General features: G+C 42.3%; 1 protein-coding gene across 2 annotated transcripts in view; it reads left to right on the top strand.

Annotated features, from left to right (window-relative positions):
- ARHGAP6 (Rho GTPase activating protein 6) overlaps positions 1–22,315 on the top strand; it is a 506,068-nt gene that overhangs the window by 413,524 nt on the left and 70,229 nt on the right. For both annotated transcript variants that reach the window (XM_077815515.1, XM_077815524.1), the window contains exon 3: positions 18,512–18,583. In XM_077815515.1, the coding sequence (XP_077671641.1) occupies positions 18,512–18,583 (72 nt within the window). The remainder of the gene's footprint in view (positions 1–18,511; positions 18,584–22,315) is intronic.

Below are 22,315 nucleotides of genomic sequence, written 5' to 3'. Positions count from 1 at the left end.
AAGTACAGTTGAAAGGCTCAGGATAAAAATGTCCCACAGCAATTCCAATAGCAAATGCATCAGGATTTGGAAGCTGTCATGAAGTGTGTGTGATCCATATACAGATTTCTGTGTATCAAAAAAAGCCCCATAAGAGAGAATTATAAGAGCTAATAAGAGTATTGTAAGCAAGACATGAGAAGTAAGTCTTCCGCTCTACTCCGCACTGATTAGGCCTCAACTGGAGTATTGTGTCCAATTTCAGGAAAGATGTGAACAAATTGGAGAAAGTCCAGAGAAGAGCAACAAAAATGATTAAAGGTCTAGAAAACATGACCAATGAGGGAAGACTGAAAAAATTGGCTTTGTTTAGTCTGGAGAAGAGAAGATTGAGAGGGGACATAACAGTTTTCAAGTATTTAAAAGGTTGTTACAAGGAGGAGGGAGAAAAATTGTTCTTCTTAACCTCTGAGGATAGGACAAGAAACAATTGGCTTAAATTGCAGCAGGGGCAGTTTAGGATGGACATTAGGAAAAATTTCCTGTCAGGGCGGTTAAGTACTGGAATAAATTGCCTAGGGAGGTTGTGGAATCTCTACCATTGGGGATTTTTAAGAGCAGGTTGGACAAATACCTGTCAGGGATGGTCTACTTGAGTGCAGGGGACTGGACTAGATGATCTCTCGAGGTCCCTTCCAGGCACATTATTTATTATGATGGATGCTACGGAGGACTGAAATTAAATGCTGATAAAAAAGAATAAATGCCAACAAGCATCCTTAAAAATAATATCTAAATTGCCAGGGTTTGTAATGTGTCCCCAGACCTGTGTACAGAAGGGGCCTTCTGTACATGACTCCCCCTTGCCTGCAGCAAGTGCTACCATCTCATTGGGCCCCATACCCAAGGGAGCTCTGAAGGAATCTGTACCTAGTGAACGAATAGGGTGGGTTTTGTGGGATGTACATCAGATCAGCAGGGAACAAGCCTGAGGCTGCATTATCTTTCCTGTAGAGTTCTTTCTTTAAGGGGAGATTCCAAAAGCAACAGCAGATGAGGAGTCTCTGCCAATGAAACTCTGCAGCCACAGGCAGGGGGAAAAGGGAGGATTGGAACTGCTCTTGGACGCAGACACTCTTTAACCTCAGGCAGATCCCCCAAGATCCAGAGAGTTTGGAGACACTCTGACAGGAAACCCTGTTCATGAAGAGAAGAATTTGAGGAAAATCTGCAAGGGAAACCTCATGGAGTTTTCCTCTCCACCTGAACCTCTGCTGTGGGATTTTCCAAGGGAGAGGGCAAACTGTATTCAGATCAGCCTCATTCTAGAAGCCACAAAACTGAAAGAAATTTGGAGACATAATAAGTGTTTGCATCAGTTCAGTATATTCTAAGTATCTTCTTATGATCAAACTGGGAGTCACTTTAAACACTGCTTTCATTTGTATTTTAATATAATATAATTTCTAGTCACGATAGGATTTGTAAAACTTTTTTTGTATTATTATTCAGTCAGTGGCGACCAGCAGACAATTACGAGTTTTAGTTTTTGTTTATAATGAGCTGAGAGATGTTTTAGAGTTGTAATTTGTATTCCTCTTAAATCCATCTGGAGCAGCAAGGCTCCTCCTTATTGTGAACACAACTGAAATATTTTCTTGTACAGCAATTTGTCTTAATGCAGTACTGTAACAGCTTTGACATTTCATATTACTGGTTACAAGAGCACTGCAAGCACAAGATGGTGTTCGATCTGTCCCTGTGTTTTATACTACCACTGATCACCATAGTATTTGAATGCCTTTCACTTAAAATCAATGGCAATATGGAAGTCCCTAATGTGTTATGGACTCTTTGGGACAGGAACTTTGTCCACCTTTGAGTTTGGAAAATTCCTAGCACACTTTGGACACTCCTGCAATCTAAAAATAATAATTCTGTGACTATAGTCCTACTCTTGTCAACTACTGTACACTGTGACAATTCACAACATTAGTCCCACTATTGTCCTCAGTTAAAAAAGTTCGCCCCTGTTAAGGGTGATTCCCCACTCTGGCACTTTGAGTGCAGAAGGTGGGGGCCCACAAGGATTCTAAAAATTAATACACTCCAGGCTTGTATTAAACTCCCAGGGTTACAGTTTTTTCTCTGACCTTGGATGGGTAGATGCTGCCACCACCCAAATGCAAAACTCCTTTGAGGACCAGGAAGGCACACTTGGGAATTCCTTCCTGTGGGGTACCCTCAAGCCCCCCCTCCAACTCTCCCATCCCGGGAAGAGCTGAGAAGAAAAACAGCTGTTGCCACAAGCTAATTAAACAACATGTGCACAAACCTCTTAGGACACAAAAATCCAATCCTGTTCTTAAAAAAGGTAAATTTTATTAAAAACAAACAAAAAAAGAAAATACATCTGGAATCTCAGGCTATTGCTAGATTAAAAAAAAACCACCTTCAAGAATTAAGCATCAAGAATAACGTTCTTGAGGTCCAGCTTAAAGGTTACAAGCAAAACAAAAGCATTTGGGGTTAGCACAGGGGAGTCCACAAGCCATAAAGAAATAAAAAGAGATAGACCTAATTGCGTCTTCCTAAACATTTCCTGATCTACTTACGTATCTGGGATTTCAAATGAGTAGTTTCTAGGTATGATACAGATAATTTTTTCATACTTGGCCCCAAGTTTCCTACAGCATAACTGCAGCCCTGTCTGCCTCTCTCCGAGAACCACCACAGACAGACAAAAGAGGAGTCTTGTTTCAATTTTAAAAAGTTCTAGCCTTCCCATTGCCTCTTTTGGCCAGGTGCCCACTCACTTCTTTTAACCCTTTACAGGTAGAGCAATTAAAGAACAGTTACTAAGAGGAATTTTATAGCTAACTGGCTGGCTGGGTCCATAAAAGGGAGCTCCCCCCTTCCTTTCATTTATTACATCCCCCCATTGATTTCAATATCTGTAAAAGCCTGTTCTTCTTTGAATAGTGTCCCTAGACAGCTCCACTTCAGGTGCACATGCACCTGAAACTCTTTTGAAGGGAGATTTTTGTTAACGGTGTCCATTTGATCTGCACATGCGCGGCTGATTTCCTCATGTCCCACAATGAGGCTATATCAGGCTGCACAGACAAACTGCCTGCAGTTCCTTCTCAACCACATTGGCCTGAGACAGAGCTTAGCAGGTCCATGTTGTGTGTGCTTCGGCTGCATGCTGACTTCAGTCTAGCTTAGTTTATTTGTGTTTAGTTAGTAGTAGTTAGTTACTGGCTATTTGGAAGTTTTATTTCCTCCAGGGAAATCCCCCCTGGGAGGGCCATACACGATTCACCGGGATTTAAACTCTGCTTCACATATAGACAGGCAATCCCGCTCAGCGACGGACACACTAAGTGCATTTGCTGCTTAGGGGAGTTGCATTCCCACAGAAGTGAGTTTAGCCCTCAAATCCAGGGCATGGAAAAGCTGGAGAATCAAGCTCTGACTGTTAATGAAGCACTTCCTTTGGGCCATTTTGGAGCCAGGTCAGGCGAACTCCCTGTACACCAGTCTGAGACTCTGTAGCACCTCGGTGCAATACTCTCCTAGAAAGAGGAAAGCCTCAGAGATCTCCTTTAAAGAGTCCAAGAAGAGGTACTTTTTACTTGCCTCATAAGGAATCCACTTCAAAAATACACCTCCGAGCAGGTCAACAGCCTCCAGTGACTTTGACCACGAGGCTCTCTATACTATAGAGATGAAAAGCTCCTTCGGTAGTGGTGAGGTGAGAAGGCCCTAGTACCATCCTGCAGAGATGGTCACAGCAAACAGAGAAAGCCAGTACCATCGTATTTAACCCCTTTCGCAGTACCCCTGTCTAGCTGTTCAGTACTGTGCAAGAGTAAGCCTTCATCTACATCAGCGCTGGCTGTGAAATGCTCAAAACCCTCAGTACTGACATGCAGGGACAAATTTATCGGTCCATTGGTACCACAACCTCACCTAGAGTTCTCCAGGGCCCCAATCCTCTTCCATCAAGATGTTAGGGAGACTCAAGCTTTTCCTCCCCAGCAAGACGAGGAAACATTTGAGGATCAGGAGATGAGGGCAGACAAAAGCTACCCCTCAGACTACCATGTCATCCTCATCATTGCATGAGGCCTCCTCTTCCATCTATGGGCAATGGATTTTTGGCAGTTGTAAAACCTCGTTAAACAGATAGCAAACTCCATAGAGATATCTCTTGAGGATGTAAAAGAATCTCAACAAACTGTTGGATCGTCTTTACTTTGTGACACCATCCGAAGTTACCCTTCCTATCAATGAGGCTCTGATGAAACCTGTGAAAACCATTTGGCAAGCCCTGGCCACAGTAACTTCTAAATGTAAGAGAGCCAGTAAAAAGTATTATGCTCCCACCAGGGACTCTGACTTCCTATTTTCTCACCATATACCCAACTCTCTGGTAGTTGATGCAGTGAATGAACAGGGCAAACAACAATGATATAAGTCCACTCCAAATGACAGACACCAGAAGTGCCTAGATCTTCTATGGAGAAAATCTTACTCATTGGCAACCCTACAATTCCACATTGTGAATTACCAGGCACTGATGGCCAAATATAATTTTACAAATCATGCAAAATTTGGTTCTTTTATTAAACACCTTCCTCCAGACCAAAGGGAGCAATTTCAGGCTAGCATCGCTGAGGGGAAGTTTTACTGTCCAGGACATCTCTTCAGACAGCTCTGGATGCTACCGTTACCACACCCTGTTCCATTTCCACAGCAGTGGTGATGCCTGGGGCAAGTTATCATATTATCTCCACAAAATATGACTCTCCTACACCGAGCTCACTGATTTCTAGGCCTTCCTGACCTCTGATTAAGCAGCAGGACTTTCAACACTTCATGGACAAGGGCAAATTATTCGCCAAGATGGCCCTTCAAGTTGCAGATGATGCTGCTGACACCACCTCAGGCTCCCTGGTTCCCAGACTGGTGCTCCACCTTGACTCCTGGCTGCAGTCCAGTGGGCTCCCAAAGGAAGTCCAAACCATGCTTGAGGACCTCCCCTTCAATAACCAGAAACTCTTCAGTGACAAAGCTGATGAGTCCCTCCATTCTCTTAAGGATTCTCTTACTATCCTCCAGTTGCTGGGCCTCTATACCCCCGTCCCAACCTGCAGGTAGCATCGGTCATCTTTCCAACCCCGTCCCTGCACAACCTACCAGCCCTACTCACAAAGACAACCTGAGCTGTCTCGCTGCCTTGTTCTCAACCTCTATGGCATTCTATTGCCTCCACCTCATCTGCCTCTGCCTTCCGTTAATACACCTCCAGGCAGAACTTTTGACTCCTTCCATGAGAACTGCAAATCCTCCTCCATTCTCCCGATTATGCTACCCATCACCTTTGGGGGTCATCTTGCCACACTGGGGCAAAATTACCACCCCGCCCACATTTCTCTATGCCGAAGAAGGGGAGTGGCTTCTGCCCCATTCTGGACCTCCGATCCCTGAACAAATTTATTTGCAAATTCCATTTTTGCATGGTCATGCTTCCCCATATCCTTCCATGCCTTCCCCATGGCACCTGGTTCACAGCTCTCGATATGAAAGATGCCTACTTTAATAGACATCCACCCTGCTCATCACAAATTCCTACAGTTCATGGTGGGCACCTCCCATTACTGGTTCCGTGTCCTCCCTTTTGGATGACCACTGCCCCCTACTGTGTCTTCATGAAGGTTTTTGTGGTTGTGGCAGCTTGCATGCATTGGCTGGGGCGTTCCCTCTTCTGCTGTCTTGACTCCTTGTTTCATACCCCTGTGCCCACCTTCTCACCAGTATCCGGACCCTGCATGCCCTGCTTGGCTACCTAGGTATCTGTATCAACGAGGAGAAATTGGTGCTTGTCCCCACATGCACCCTCACCTTCATTGGGACACGCCTGGATTCTGTAGTGGCCTGTGTCTTTCTTCCCTTGCACCGCTTTGCTGCCCTCAATGCTCTTATCGTGCAGCTTTGCCACCAGCCATGGATGCATGTCTATCAGTGCCACTCCCTGCTGGCCATATGAATACCTGCACCATGGTCACACTGTTTGCTCGCTTGCATATGCGTTACCTCCAACTGTGGCTCCACTCGGCCTACAACCCACAAAAGGACACTCTCACCAAGCCTGTCCTCATTCCCCCATCCGTCCTGACCTCCCTGGCCTGGTGGCACAACTTTTCCATGATCCTCACAGGTGTCCCGTTCGCGCCTCACACTGCTCTCACCACTGATGCCTGACTTGCAGGCTGGGGAGACCATTTGGACAGCCACATGGCCCAGGGCCTCTGGTCACCCCAAAAGGCAAGGATGCACATCAGCATTTTGGAACTATGTGCCATTCGCCTTGACTGCTTGGCCTTCCTGTCTCTTCTCCGCTCCCGCCACATCTAGGTGCTGTCTGATAACATGGCAGTGGTCGTCTATGTCAACAAGCAGGGCAGGGCCTGGGTCCGTCCGTGTCACCCTCCCCCCCCCCCCCCCCCGCTTCTGTGCGGAGGTCATCTTCCTTTGGAATTGGTGCCTCTGGCATGGCATCATCCTCCACACTGTACACCTCCCGGGGGCAAGCAATTCTCTCATGGATCAGCTCAGTCTCTCCTTCCGTACCACCCATGAGTGGGAACTCCATGATCTCATGCTCCATTCCATCTTTCTCATTGCCTGGACCTGTGAGCTTCATTATGTCTTCTTGTCCATTCCCCTGCTTCTCCAGGTCCTGCACAAAATCCGGAAGGATCGGGTGATGATTCTTGTCGTGGCCCCTGGTTGGCCTCGCCAGTATTGGTTCCGAGATCACCTTCATCTGTGGATGGTTTCTCCGTCTTCATTCACCCAACTACTGCCCGCTTCCTTCACTGTCTTCCCAACGCCTTCCCCTCTGTGCGGTAACCTACCCACCCCTGGGACCTCAACCTTGTCCTCTCTGCCCTCACTAAGCTGCCCCTTGAACCCCTGGCAACCTGCTCTCTCACCCACCTCTCCATGAAGATGATCTTCTTGGTGGCCATCACCTCTGCACAGTTGGTCAGCGAACTAGTGGCCATGATTGTGGATTGTGGAAGATTGTGTCTTCTACCGTGACAAGGTCTCCCTATGCCTTCACCCCAAATTTTTTCCCAAAGTAGTCTCCTTGTTCTACCTCAACCAGGGCATACACCTACCCGTCTTCTACCCTAAACCATACACCTCCTCCAGAGAGTGCACACTGCACTCCCTCAATGTCTGCTGAGCACTGGCCTTTTGCCTCCAGCGTACCTGTGACTTCTGTGCTTCCCTTCGTCTCTTCCTCGCTATTGCTGACCGCTGTCGAGGCTGTGCTCTCTCCTAGCAACGTCTAGCTCACTGGATCTCTTGTATTGTGAACAGATATGGTCTCCCTCCCTTCTGCCCCGGTCACAGCACACTCCATGCAAGTTCATGCTGCCATGTTGGCTTTCCTTGCAGACATCCTGTGGCAGGACATTTGCTGTGCAGCCACTTGGTCCTCTGTCCATACCTTTACTGCCCACTATGCAGTACTACATCAGGGCTACTTGTGGAATAAAGTGCTACAAGCATGAGTAAAGGTATAAAAATCTGGCATTTAGTCACTCTGCCAGTCAGTATTAGTATTTAGAGGAACTTTTTAATAATTAGGATTCAGTCCTACAATACTTAATGAGCCAAATTCCATGTGAAGACTTTGGGAGTTTTGCTTGCTTAAAGAGTGCAAACTCAGACTTTAGTGACTGGCACAAAGCATTAAAAATCATAGAATATCAGGGTTGGAAGGGACCTCAGGAGGTCATCTAGTCCAACCCACTGCTCAAAGCAGGACCAATCCCCAATATTTGCCCCAGATCCCTAAATGGCTCCTCAAGGATTGAACTCACAACCCTGGGTTTAGCAAGCCAATGCTCAAACCACTGAGCTGTCCCTTCCCCTGAAAATCCACTTGTGACTCTCCCATGGTCCTAATGCAGCCCTTCAGTATTCAACACTGCTTGATTTCATAGGATTTTCTAAATATTTCAACAGAACCTGTGAAAGAGCATGGCAAAAGGCATTAAATACAGTTATCTGCTTAACAGCTGTTCTACACTGTAAAAAGAAAGTTTGCAAGGACCAGTTTCCCTTTGCCCCAGGTTAATCGGCACAGAGGAGGGGGACTAGACTCAACACAAAGTAAACATAGAACAATGTAGGCCAAAAGGGTGTGCAGGTTTATGTTGGCCACGCAATGAGTTCGGGTTCTGAGGCTGTGTTGGTGGAGGGAAGAAGGAGGAACAGCCTGGGGACATCTGTGGCTCAGAGCTTCAATTTTTCTTCTTGATTTTATGCCCCACATCCCCAAAACTTTAGCCCAGGGCCCTCTAGATGAAAATATTCACCTTCCATCTGTGTTACAGCTGGCAGAGGTTTGAAAACTACTACATGGGGACTTTGCATTTCAGCAATATTAATCTAAATAAACATTGCAAGGAGGATTTATTAAAGTGCTGTTAAGGTCAGAAAAATGACAATGTAAAAATTGCACCATTTTACTCATCAGATTAGATCCATGTGTGTAGCCAGAAGCAAATCTGCTTTTTTTTTAATGACCAACAGAAAGTTTCTCACTCCAAAAACACTACAGCTATGGAAAAGTGTGGCAGTCTCTATTCTCTTTCATGCATTGTCAACAGAATTGTTAATTAACTTTCGATTTCAGAATCTTTATTCTAGGTGATGATGCACAAACCACAAGACTTTTGGTCCCTGGCTGGGTATTCAGGGCTGGCATACGGAAACAGAATGATTTTTAATGAGCAAATTTGGTATGGAAATCCATAAGAGAACAAACTTGCTTCATGAAACCATTTGTAGTCATTTTTCAGAGTAGAACTGCACTTTAAGTAAATCCACCCTATTTTTTTTTACAAATAAATTTACTTGTTTAGTAATATTCCATTAAATGAAAATTATGATGCTTACAGCTCCTATAGAGAAATATTAAATTGAGTTTCCATATTTTTAAAATCACATATCCTTCAATTACAGATTTATCATCTTCTTTTGTTTTGAATAAGCCATGGGTATGATATTTATCTCCCAGATAAGTCCCCTCTGCACTGTATGAAAATAACTCTTTGTTGTAGAACAGACCTTGTTTTCTTCCATAAATGGACAAGAAACACACGTCTTACAGAAAAAGAAAGATGCCAAAAAAATGAGTTTATTTCTTCACTCAGTAACCCCATAAGGAACAGAGAATATTTCCTTTGTTGAAAAAAGCTAAGAATTAAAATAATTGAAAGGATCTGTCGCACTCTGTGCGCATAAAAGAAAAATGCACTTCTTCCTTTTCTGCAAGTTTCTTTGCATGTGACCTACTGAGAAAGACTCGTCATATGGCTTATTCATACAGACCTTGCATAAGAATAATAGGAGTTGTAGGATCATATTCTTGTTTTAGAATTGCTTGAAGCTTATTATGATGGGAATAATTCCATCATATGAAATATCATACAATAGTAGTGAGTTTGTTTTCTCAGTAACATGACATGGCAGGCACTAATGCGGTTATCATTTTACTGTATATTATTTTAATTAAAAATTAATTTCATATAATGGAGGGCTGTGCTAAGGCTGTATAGTATAATGACCTAAACTCCAGATAGCCAAGCCCTCCTGGATTTTAACCCCAGCTATGCTACTGACTTGCTGTATGATCTTGGGCAAGTCCCTTCAGGCTTGGTTGTGATAGCCTTCCTCACACTGAGTAATATCTGTAGTAGGAAGAGAGCCTGAGACATAAGCCCTTGTATTAGAGGCCTGGTATGAGACAGGACCTGCTCACAAAATTTGGCAAGAACAAGGCTGATATTGCAGAAATACACATTCCTAAGAAGTGCTAGAGACAGAGTACTCACACAAACACATCCCAATATCAAGTGGTACCAGAACATCCTGATATCAAGGATGATACTAAAACATTCCCCAAGGATAAGAGGAATGCACTGACCCTTCGTAAAAGATAAGATCGGGATGACAGTACATAATAGAGATGTTTTGATCGAACCAGCATGTCCAAGACGATGGGTGATAACTAGTGATGTCAGGGAGCAGTAACTAGGTCAAAGGGGCAGTACTAACTTGTTTGTGTTGGGGTATAAAGATGTATCTCAGAGAGAGTAACTTTGTCTGGCCTTAGGGAGGAACGGAAAGTCCCGCCGTTCACTGAGTTGGTCCCTTGTTATGGGCATACATGTCTTAGTGGTCCAGCAGAGTCTGTAGGATACTAGTACCATGCTTTGGTGACAATAAACCTGGCTGGGTGCCTTCGTCCCTTAACAGATCTTGTGGTCATTGGGCGGTTCGCTCAAGGTCTGCCGTGCCAGCTGTCTGCGCAGGGCTGGGGCGGCACACAGAGTGAACACATGCACACAGCCAAACACCTATCAACATCTAACCACAATATCTTACTTCTCAAAAAGGCCTATTGATTTCCCTAACGAGTAAAGTACTACTCAATTTGAGTAAGAGTAGCAGAATCTGAATTTTAGGGTATGTCTACATTGTAATAAAACACCTATGGCTGGCCAGTGTCAGCCCAAACATCCTGGAACCCGGGTCCACCCTATTTCACTGGGTTCCAACCTAGGGCCATTCAAAACAGTAAATCTATGCATGGCCTAGGGTCTGGTACTTTCATGCGTGTTCCCTGGGTCACTTCCTACCCTTTTTCCAGTCTCTGTCGTCACCACAAATAGGTCTTGGGATCCCTCCTGGGTTCCTCTCTGGTCTGTCTCTGGAACCCCTTCTCCTGACAATAGCAAGTCATCACTCTCGGCTCTCTGTGGCTTGGCTGTGAGGCCCAGTCCTGGCTGTTTGGAGTCCTGGCAGCTTCTCGACAGGAGGCTGCTGTACACAACTTTCTCCTCCTTGGTCAACCCAGATTGAGTTGAGCCACTCCCTTTTGAATGCTCCCTCTAGTGGGAGCATTGCCAACAGAGCTGAGGAGGCGTGGCTTCCTGTGTCCAGAGCAGCTCCTTAACCCTTGCCTCGCCAGTGTGGGGCTGATACACTCTGTCACAGATACCCAGAGATAAAATTGTTTAATCAACTTTGTAGTCTACAGATTTTTTTCAGATGCTTATAATTTTGTCTAACATTCACTTTTTAGGCATAAATTTCCCATGTTTCCAAAAATAGGAGTCTGAAGTTAGGTTCCTAAAACCTTATTTACAGCCTAGTCCAAATTCCATTGACTTCAATGGAAAGACTCCAGTTCTCTGCAGTGGCTTTGGTTCAGAACCATAGGTGACTTGATTTTCAAAAATGCCAAGAACCCAACAGCAACCATTGGCTATAATTGCAGCTGCTTTTGATAAAGAGGTCACTTATTTAGATGTCTCAATATGGACTAGTCAGCCTGGCTTAGTCTCTTATTTTTCAAAATGGTGGCCTTAGCATGTATGTTGGACAGTGAACACATAGAATTGGTAGTGAATGAAGCAGAAAGATGAAAAATAACAAATATTGAACAATTGATTCATTTGTGTGCACCTTCTGACCTGCACATTCACTGAGGTAGGAATTCTGCAAAAAAGTGGTGGTATAATTAATGACTCTCATAGTGCAAGAGCACATGGGAATAAAATTAAGCAGGCATCCTTTATTTTGTCATTTCCTGACTTTTTTAAGTACTTCACCTTGCAACTCTAGTATTCTTTTAATTTAGCTTTTTAAATTAATTTAAATTAATATATCATTGACAAAGGGAGCATAGAAATAAAATATGCTGAAGGCTGGGTGAGGGTGGGGTTAGCTTTGTGGTTTAAGCACCTTCTAACCACAGGTTAGAATACTAAAAGATATTTCATTGTAGATAGCACTACACTTGCAAATATTAGCTAATTAATCTTCAAAGCACTACAGTGAGGAGAATGAGTAAATTTTGCTTGCGGATAATAATACTTGCCTATTTCTCGGGAATGCTTTGAGGATTAATTCTATTCTCAAAGCACTATACATAAAATAAGCAAAGTACTACATAAATACAAAAAATTATTATTTATTGTTATTGGATTGGAAAATATTAAGGTTAAGATTTCCAAAGCTGCCTAAATGTGCTGAGTCCTTAAGTAGTTACAAATATTTCCAGAATGCCTTATGCCTGACATAACCAAAATGCATGCAGCAGAAATCGCTACCAAAAATATTTACATATTAAATAGATTTGATTTAATCATGTGTTCTGGTGGGGAAAAAAATCCATTCTCCGTCCTCTTGGCTGCACAGAGCGACTAGCATCAGATTCTTCAATAAGATTCTCAAGTGTCTTTTCCATCTGTCTCACTTGAACCTTCACACTTTATTTTCTTGTCTTTGAGGCAGATCCTCAGCTATTGTACATGTTCATAGGTCCGATGATGGATCTATAGTCAGTGATCCCTCGAAATTCGAGGATGATTGTCTTCATAAAATGATAGCCAGTTATGATTGGTGGAACTGCAGGTAACTAATGAGGCCATTCTGGGATCCACAGAGCTTATCGAAGTTGGAACAGACATTTCCTCGTGGATGATGAGGGTTTAGATTGTTGAAGATCTAGATTGGGCTACAGCGTGTTCTTTCCTCCTTTCCCATTTCTCCATTTCCTGTTCTCTTTGTTGGGTCTCAAAATGTTGGGATCCTTCCCTCAAGATCCTTCTACATTTTTGTCGGATGAAGGCTTGGGTTTCCTATGAGTTTATGGCAATGTTGCATTTCTTCATGTTGGCTTTGAGGGTGTCTTTGAAGTGCTTTTTTTGCCCTCTCCTCATCCATTGGCCTTGACTCAGTTTTGAGAACATGACCTGTTTCAAGAGTCAATTGTTTGGCATTCAAAGAACATGACCAGCCAACAGAGTTGGTGGCGAATGATCATAGCTTCAATGTTGAAGATTTTGGCTTGGGACAAAATGCTGCAGTTGGTGCATCAGTCATCCCTCTTAATTCAGAAGATATAGTGGAGGGATTGATGGTGATTTGGAGCTTGTTGGTGGAGCACTTTAGTTTTGTTAAGTATCAGAGGGGTAACCGTGTTAGTCTGTATCCACACAAACAACGAGGAGTCCGGTGAGAATGGGATTTTTACCCACGAAAGCTTATGGCCAAATAAATCTGTTAGTCTTTAAGGTGCCACCGGACTCCTTGTTGTTTTAGTTTTGTTGAGTGTGAGGCCTCATTGGTTATAGGTTTCAGAGAGAATGTTGACTGTTTTTTTGAAGATCTTCTGAGTGGGTGCACAGAGCACAGTCATCTGCATATTGGAGTTCAGTGACTGATTTAGTGAAAATCTTTGTCTAGGATTGGAGGCAACTGAGATTGAAGAGCTTGCCATCCATTCTATACTGGATGTCAAGTCTGCAGGGGAGCTAGTCAGTGATGAGAAGGAGGGTTGGAGTGATGACACAGACTTGCTTGACTCCTGTCTTAACTAAGAAGGGGTCCATTTTGGATCCATTGCTAATGACCATTGCAGACATGTTGTCATGGAGGAGTTGGGGGATGGCAACAAATTTTTGGCAGGCATCGAAATTTGAGGAGCCATCTCCACAGAACCTCATGATTAGTGGAATCAAATGCTTTCATGAGATTGATGAAGGCCCTGGATAGAGGACAGTGTTGTTTGCAGCACTTTTCCTGAAGCTGGCAGGCAGTGAAGATCATGTTGCTGGTACGCCAAGATGGTCTGAATCAACATTGTGATTCTGGAAGCTGATTTCCTCAGCAATGGGGAACTGTCAGTTGAGGAGAATTTTGGCAAGGATCTTTCCGGAGGTGGACAACAGGATGTTTTCTCTGTAGTTTCCACATTCTGATTTGTCTACTTTCTTGAAGATGGTCACAATCATGGCATCCCTAAAGTTGGCTGGGATTGCTTCTAAATTCCAGATCTAGAGGATTAGGGCATGAAGCTGACGAGCCAGTTCTTCTCCTTTGAAGATTTCGGCAGGGATTCTGTCAGCTCCAGATGCCTTTCATCTGTTTGATGGCTTTCTTTATCTTGTTCAGCGCTGATGGAGTTCTAAGGTTCTCCTTGCTGGGATGTTGAGGGATTAAATCGAAGATGAAGATTTCATCAACATTGGAGTTACAATTCAGGAAGTCTTCAAAGTGTTCCTTTCATCGTCCATTGATCGATTTTGTTGTCCTTGAAAATGTTGGCTCTATCCCTGGAGAGAGAGCCTGTGGGTGCGACATCTGTAGAGTGCTTTGGTAGCACTGAAGAATCCGCATATGTCATGGGTGTGGGCGAGTTGTTGAATCTCCTTCACTTTGATCTCCCACCACTTGTTCTTCATTTCATGGGTTTTCCTTTATGTCCATCATCAATTCAAAGCTGAGGTTCAAAGGAAAGGAATGGACTTATGACCAACACTACCAGATGAGTATCTTTCCCCTGGTATTCTAAAGCTTCTTTCTGTTCTCCAAGGATGCACTCTTCTAAGGACTCTGCTCTGTATTCTCTTTCCCCCGCCATGCTGGTCCTTTATTCTGCTGCAAACCCCTCCTCTGGTCCTGACAACTTGTGCACTATGTCCCAGCTTGCAAAGGGACATGCACAAAGATGTAGATGCTAAGGCTCACTCATGTGTAAATTGGGGCTTTGCATGCATACATACATTTGCATGTGTTCAATCCTGATTTTTTATGTGCAGCAGGTGTTACTCGTGCATTTTTTTAGAATCTTGCCCATATTTCTTATGCCAATGCTTGACACTGCTTTCAGTTGAGTGTACTGGGAGTAAAACAGCATTGCTCTAAACATGGTCCTTTTCATAATGTTATTTGGGCAGGGAGTGTGTCTTTTGGTTGTCTGCAATGCTATTATAGAATGTCTAAAATGTAGAGATACTAAAAACTGTTGACATTTATAAAAGAAAAAAGAAATGCACATGGGGGATATCTCCAAATCTGGGCCAAATTCTGAACCTGAGTTGAATTATTTCTGATTTATACTAGTGTAATTGAGAGTAGAATTTGACATTTTATTCTAAAATATGTTATACTTTTTTGTTCTTAACAGGGACAGTATTCAGGCTTATTTTTGAAAGTGTATAAAAATAGCTCTGTCTAACTAATGGTAGTATGAATAATACTGTTATATGGTAACATGACTGCTGAATAACCCTAATCATAAAACCTGTTTGTGAAATTGCTTTGTGTAAGAAAACATGCTGAGGCGATATTTGTTGCTCTTGCTACAATGAAACAAATATAGTATAAGTTTTCTTTTGTGTATTACAAAAACAGCATGTTAAGAGTAAACATGCATTAATCACTAAGCAGAGTAGTGCATACATTCAATATAGGTCTATTATATTTCTTTGATATTAGAAAACAAAAAGTGACATGTTAAAGTAGGTACATAACTTAACCTAGAGTATTGAGTTTATACCTGTTATAATGTCATTTTTGTTGACTTTTCATTATATTCTTAAGAAAATAATGGCAGCCAACCGTTTGAAATAGTTGAGTCAAGAAGAAACCTGCCTACCCTGCTACATGAACTCTTCAGTGCCTAATACCCCATAGAATTTTTTTTTTAATGTACTATGTTGAAACAGTTGTTCTTCTAAAATTCTTATCCATCTGAACTGATCTGGACATGCCATACACAGATGGAAAGCTTGTTGTCTGAGGAATTTGGTTTTTGAAGTTGGTCAATTAGCAACCATCTGACATGACTACCAGAATTCTTACCTGAGTCTTGTTTTTCTCCCCACCTGTCCCCAAGATATTAGCTGTGTATCAGTGTAACTGAAATATAGCCCCATGACTAAAGGTGAAGCATAAGTAGTAGGATTGTGGAATCTGCTTTTCACTTGTCTAACAGTAACACCTAATACTTAGGCAACTATCAGCTAGGCAACTCTCTGACACCACATTCTATAGGCCATTAACCTCTGATCCCACTGAGGGGTACCAAAAGAAACTGCACCATCTGCTCAAGAAACTCCCTGAAAAAGCACAGGAACGAATCTACACAGACAGACCCGCTAGAGCCCTGACCAGGGGTATTCTATCTGCTACCCAAGATCCATAAACCTGGGAATCCTGGACGCCCCGTCATCTCAGGCATTGGCACCCTGACAGCAGGATTGTCTGGTTATGTGAACTCTCTCCTCAGGCCCTACTCTACCAGCACACCCAGCTATCTTCGAGACACCACTGACTTCCTGAGGAAACTACAATCCATTGGTGATCTTCCAGAAAACACCATCCGAGCCAGTATGGATGTAGAAGCTCACTACACCAACATTCCACACAAAGATTGACTACAAGCTGTCAGAAACAGTATCCCTGATAATATCACGGCAAACCTGGTGGCTGAGCTTTGTGGCTTTGTCCTCATCCACAACTATTTCAGATTTGGGGATGATTTATACCTTCAAGTCAGCGGCACTGCTATGGGTACCCGCATGGCCCCACAGTATGCCAACATGTTTATGTTTTCAGCTCTCATCCCCTAGCCCCCCTACTCTACTTGCGCTACATTGATGACATCTTCATTATCTGGACCCATGGGAAGGAGGCCCTTGAGGAATTCCACCATGATTTCAACAATTTCCACCCCACCATCAACCTCAGCCTGGACCAGTCCACACAAGAGATCCACTTCCTGGACACTACAATACAAATAAGCGATGGTCACATAAACACCACCTTATACCGGAAACCTACTGACCACTATACTTACTTACATACCTCCAGCTTTCATCCAGATCTTGGGAGACAGACCAGTCCTCGCTTACAGACAGCCCCCCAACCTGAAGCAAAGACTCACCAGCAACCATACACCACACAACAAAAACACTAACCCAGGAACCTATCCTTGCAACAAAGCCCGATGCCAAATCTGTCCACGTATTTATTCAAATCACACCATCATAGGACCTAATCACATTATCCACGCCATCAGGGGCTCGTTCACCTGCACATCTACCAATGTGATATATGCAGTCATATGCCAGCAGTGCCCCTCTGCCATGTACATTGGCCAAACCGAACAGTCTCTACACCAGGGGTCTCAGACATGCAGCTCGCAGAATTATTTCCTGTGTCCCACCGTAGCTCCCTTCATCTGCTGCCCCCCAAGCGTGCCACGTCCCTGCTCCTCCGCCTACCTCTCAGCGCTTCCTGCAGCCAAACAGCTGTTTGGCAGTGCTTAGGACTTTCCAGGACAGAGGGGGAAGGAGTGGGGATGCGGCGTGCTCAGGGGAGGAGGCGGAGAAGAGGCAGGGCAGGGGTAGAGATTCGGGGAAGGGGTTGGAATAGGGACAGGGAGGGGTGGAGTTGGGGTGGGGACTTTGGGAAAGGGGTTGGAATGGGGGCGGGAAGGGATGGGAAGAGGTGGGGCGGGGCGGGACCTCACGGAAGGGGTGGAGTGGGGGCAGGGCTGGAGGCAGATTGGGGAGCTTTTGTATCTTTGTTTGAAAAGGTGTCAATGATGTGGCCCTCGGGCCAATATACTAGTCCTCATGTGGCCCTCATGGTGATTTGAGTTTGAGATCCCTGCTCCACGCAAAAGAATAAATGGACACAAATCAGATATCAAGAATTGTAACATTCAAAAACCAGTTGGAGAGCTCTTCAGTCTCCCTGGACACTCAATAACAGATTTAAAAGTGGCCATTCTTCAACAAAAAAACTTCAAAAACAAACTTCAGCGAGAAACTGCAGAGCTGGAATTAATTTGCAAACTTGACACCATCAAATTAGGCCTGAATAAAGACTGGAGTGGCTGGGTCACTGCAAAAAATAATTTTTCCTCTGATACTCACACCTTCCTGTCAACTGCTGGGAGTGGGCCACACCCACTATGATTGAATTGGCCTTTTTAGCGCTACACAAAGTAATTTTCCCTTTGTTGATATTCACCCCTTCTTGGGTGAGGGAACTATTGGGAAAGGGCCACATCCATTGAATTGGCCTTGTTAGCGCTGACCCCCCCCCACCCAGTTTGGTGAGGCAACTCCCATCTTTTCATGTGCTGTATATTTATACCTGCCTACTTTTTTTCACTCCATGCATCTGATGAAGTGGGTTATATCCCACGAAAGCTTATGCCCAAATAAATGTGTTAGCCTCTAAGGTGCCACAAGGATTCCTTTTTGTTTTTACTGATGCAGACTAACATGGCTACCCCACTGAAACCTAATACTTATGTATCATTTGAGATCTTTCCATTGTGCAAACTGGTATGTGGGTGGATGTGCATACTATGATCCCACCTCCTCCATAGACCCTCTTAGGAGCACAGAACGGAAAGAGTCTCAGTGTTCCCCTGAACTCAAGGATTGTGACTGTCCCTGGCATTTGTCTCACACACACACACACAAACACACACACACACCTCCTTATACCCTTTCCTTTCTCAGTATGCCCAATCATGTGCGATTGACAATTTAACCCTATATATTCTAGTTTATGGATAATGCTACTTTAACTATTCTTTCTCCTCACATATTTCTTTTTCTTTCTCTTATAGATGGACAAAAGAGGAAAAAATCCTTAAGAAAGAAACTGGACTCATTAGGGAAGGAGAAAAACAGAGATAAAGGTACAGTGAAGATTAAAGACGTACATATTTATCTAATAGCTGTACATTTTTATGAGATTTGTATTCTGAAATGTGTATCTTCTGCAATAGGACTGTGTTACCTAAACTGATACATTACCTAGTCATTTATTCTCCAATGGAAAAAAATACTATATTTTATATTGTATTTTTTTTGTCACTGCCATAATCTAGCTGCACTGTGCAACATTAACTTTTTTTACGCAAGCAACCTTTTTACCTAGCAAAGGGAAATTATTGTTATTGTTTAAAACATGGCAAACTATCATTGCTACTATACAGTCAGTTTCAAATAAGTTCAGGGTGACACATGTATGGCCAAATTTTTGAGGATACCTCAAACCAGACTCTAAAGTTGCACCCACAGTTTTGTGCTTTTAGATAATTGTGTGTCTAACATTGCAGTCACTCTTTTAGAAGAGGCTCCAGAAAAGTTGGCCTGGAATCAAAAACTATAGTTATGAACGAGAATTAATGGCATTTAGCATTCTGACACCAATGTTGATATACTAATTAACTGCAAGAATGGAGTTTTGAAATGACATTTTGTAACTAATATAGCTACTGAGCCAGTGTAATTTTTTGACTGTTTGTGCATTTCTAGAAAGGGCACGTTTGTTTCAGTTTGTTTTGTTCGTTTTTTAATGACTCATCAATAAAGCTCCATGTTGATCTGAAACGTTTGTGAATAAATGCTATAATTAAGCTTTATCACATTAAGATTGCTGATAAAGATCAGGAAAAAATGAAATGCCCGTGGTCATGTTTATTTTTAAAGATTTTTGTAATAGTTTTTCCAATTGAGTTAGGTGATTCAATAGCCTAACTAAATTATGAGCATTATTTGCTGAATAAGTTAATACAAATACACTTAATTTTCCTCACCTCACATCAAATTTCCAGCTTTTGGCCTTATTTATTTACCCATATATTTAATTGCCATACTTTTTCAGGAATTTCTTAAAACCAAAATTCAGCTTTAAAATACAATTGAACAGATTATAGTGCAATGCAGAATATTACATGCTACAATAGAGTGAAGTATTAATTTATTTCAGTTTTATTTTTCTTATGACTTCCTCACAGACTTGGAGTTCTTCTATTCATTGAACTATTCAGCACCATATAGAAGCAGTCTGCAAACACACTAAATACAGCACCCAGGTAGAGGCAGTTGCGCCAAAAGACTATCATCCAACAAGGTCTTGGTGGTACATGGAAAATGAGGGGTCTCATACTCCACTGAATCATGGATAATTGATGCTTTATAAACTGTTGCATTCAACAGCATGAACCTAAGACTAGGTTACTTGCCTGCAAACATCCTTAGGCTCTTGAGAGCTAACTACTTGTAATTGGAACTTGGTTTAAAAAAAAATCTGTTGACGATTCATCTGGCAGAATAGAATCCAGCTTACTCTCCTGCAGCTGTGTTGCTCTGGAGTGATAAGAGAAGAAAAATTAGTAAAACCTTACATTTGTCACTAAGGGAACAGATGTAACATTGAACACACAGAGGCGGCGGGGGGACGGGATCAAATACAGTAGAGAACTGTGTTAAATGTAAACTACTAAAAAATAAAGGGAAAGCAGAATTTTTCTTCTGTGTAGTAAAGTTTCAAAACTGTATTAAGTCAATGTTCAGTTTAAGCTTTTTAAAGAACAACCATAATGTTTTGTTCAGAGTTACGTACATTTCAGAGTTACGAACACCTCCATTCCTGAGGTGTTCATAACTCTGATATTTTACTCCTATATTTTATTTTACTCTGATACTTTACTCCTTTTTGAACAAAGAATAACCATATTTTTAATTATTTCTTTCAGTGTGTGCTACCTTGCACTTGACTGCAGTAAATTTAATTATCCATCATGTTGCTCAGCTTGCTAGTTTTTTCCCCTAGTCTTCTTTAGTCTTGAGTAAACTAATTTAGTTTTTTGAGAAAATTCTATTTGCTATTCATCCCATTTTCAAGATAGTTAATAAGCAGATAGTAAATAACACTGATTCTAGAACTGATTTGTGACATGCTTTACCATAAACTCCTTATGCACAAGGAACTGACCACTTGTTCCTAAACTCTGTCTTCTGTCTCTTAACCAGTTTTGAATGTGTGGTAGGATTTTATCTTCCATCCTAGGATTTTGAGCGTCTCTTGAGAAAATCTTTATTTACAAGCTTTTTTGAGAGTCTAAGGACTTGTCTATGTCTGTATAGTGCATTAGTGTGCACCAGCTGGGATTCAAATTCCACTGTACACTTCTGTGTGGACCCTGCCGGTGCACACTAAAAGTTCTCTAGTGTGTGTTGATATAGGTCACAGTACTATGTCAATGTGCAGTAGGGAACTTTTAGTGTAGACCAGCAGTTTGACACATTAGTGCACATTAACACACCATATAGACAAGCCCTAAATAAATTGCACCTACTTGTTCTCCTTTAGTCGGTGTACTATTCTCTAGTTTAATAACTGATCGTAAATATGAATTATCTATTTTGATAATGGTTCAATTACTTCTGTAGTACCATCAAAAACTTTTGTTTTCCAGAATTCTACTTCCAGAGCTATTTCAATGCCTCCTTCCTTTCTTTCTTTCTTTCTTTCTTTCTTTCTTTCTTTCTTTCTTTCTTTCTTTCTTTCTTTCTTTCTTTCTTTCTTTCTGTTTATTATGAAAAGATAGCTTCTCACTTTTGTTACATGTAAATGCTTACCCTAGGATAACTCTTTCCCCCATATTTCACCATGAAAAAGATTATTTAATCAATATCATTTTGTTTCTTTGCATCACTCTAGCCTTTTAAAATGTTTCTTTATTGTGTAAAAGTTTATTTCATCCAATCACTGACTCTGGCAGGCTCTTACAGTACTGCTTAGATACTTATGAATATTTTTTCTATCTATCTATCTATCTATCTATCTATCTATCTATCTATCTATAAGGTATTTGTTCTTAAGATTTTTTTTTTTTTTTAGCTGTAGCATGTTACCTGCCAACAATTTCCATTCTGTTAGCATCTCTTAGGCTGGATTTTTGTTTTTTATTGGACGTGTTTTTTTGAATGCATCTTGCTATGTAGGGCTGAATCATTACCATAAGCAAAGGGCAACATATTGTTTCTCTTATTCCTTCTTGTTTTTACTTACTTCCTGGTATTCTGTAATACTTATAATAACTTTAACTACACATTTTTACCTGTTTCTGTGCTGATTCTATGGATTTTAATTTCTTATTTTTTTCCCTTTGGGCTGAAGGCTAGGACTATAACAGGGTTTAAAAGAGAACTAGATAAATTAATGGAGGTTAAGTCCATTAATGGCTATTAGCCAGGATGGGTAAGGAATGGTGTCCCTAGCCTCTATTTGTCAGAGGTTGGAGATGGATGGCAGGAGAGAGATCACTCGCTCATTACCTGTTAAGTTCACTCCCTCTGGGGCACCTGGCATTGGCCACTGTCGGTAGACAGGATACTGGGCTGGATGGACCTTTGGTCTGACCCAGTATAACCATTCTTATGCACTTACGTTCAAAACTTGTCTCTCCTAACACCCCTTTACCCTTCCAAATACTCTTATCTTGAAGTTTAATATCAGAAGCCTATATGTTCCACTCCTGCAAAAAATAACATACAGGGGAACAAACGTGTGGGGAAAATATCCTGTTCTACATGAGCCACAGAGTTCCTATTTTCCCTTCTTCCTTCAGAGGCTGCTG

Source organism: Eretmochelys imbricata, chromosome 1 (assembly GCF_965152235.1).
Source record: "Eretmochelys imbricata isolate rEreImb1 chromosome 1, rEreImb1.hap1, whole genome shotgun sequence".
NCBI lineage: Eukaryota > Metazoa > Chordata > Testudines > Cheloniidae > Eretmochelys > Eretmochelys imbricata.
This window is presented reverse-complemented; position numbering and strand designations above follow the sequence as displayed.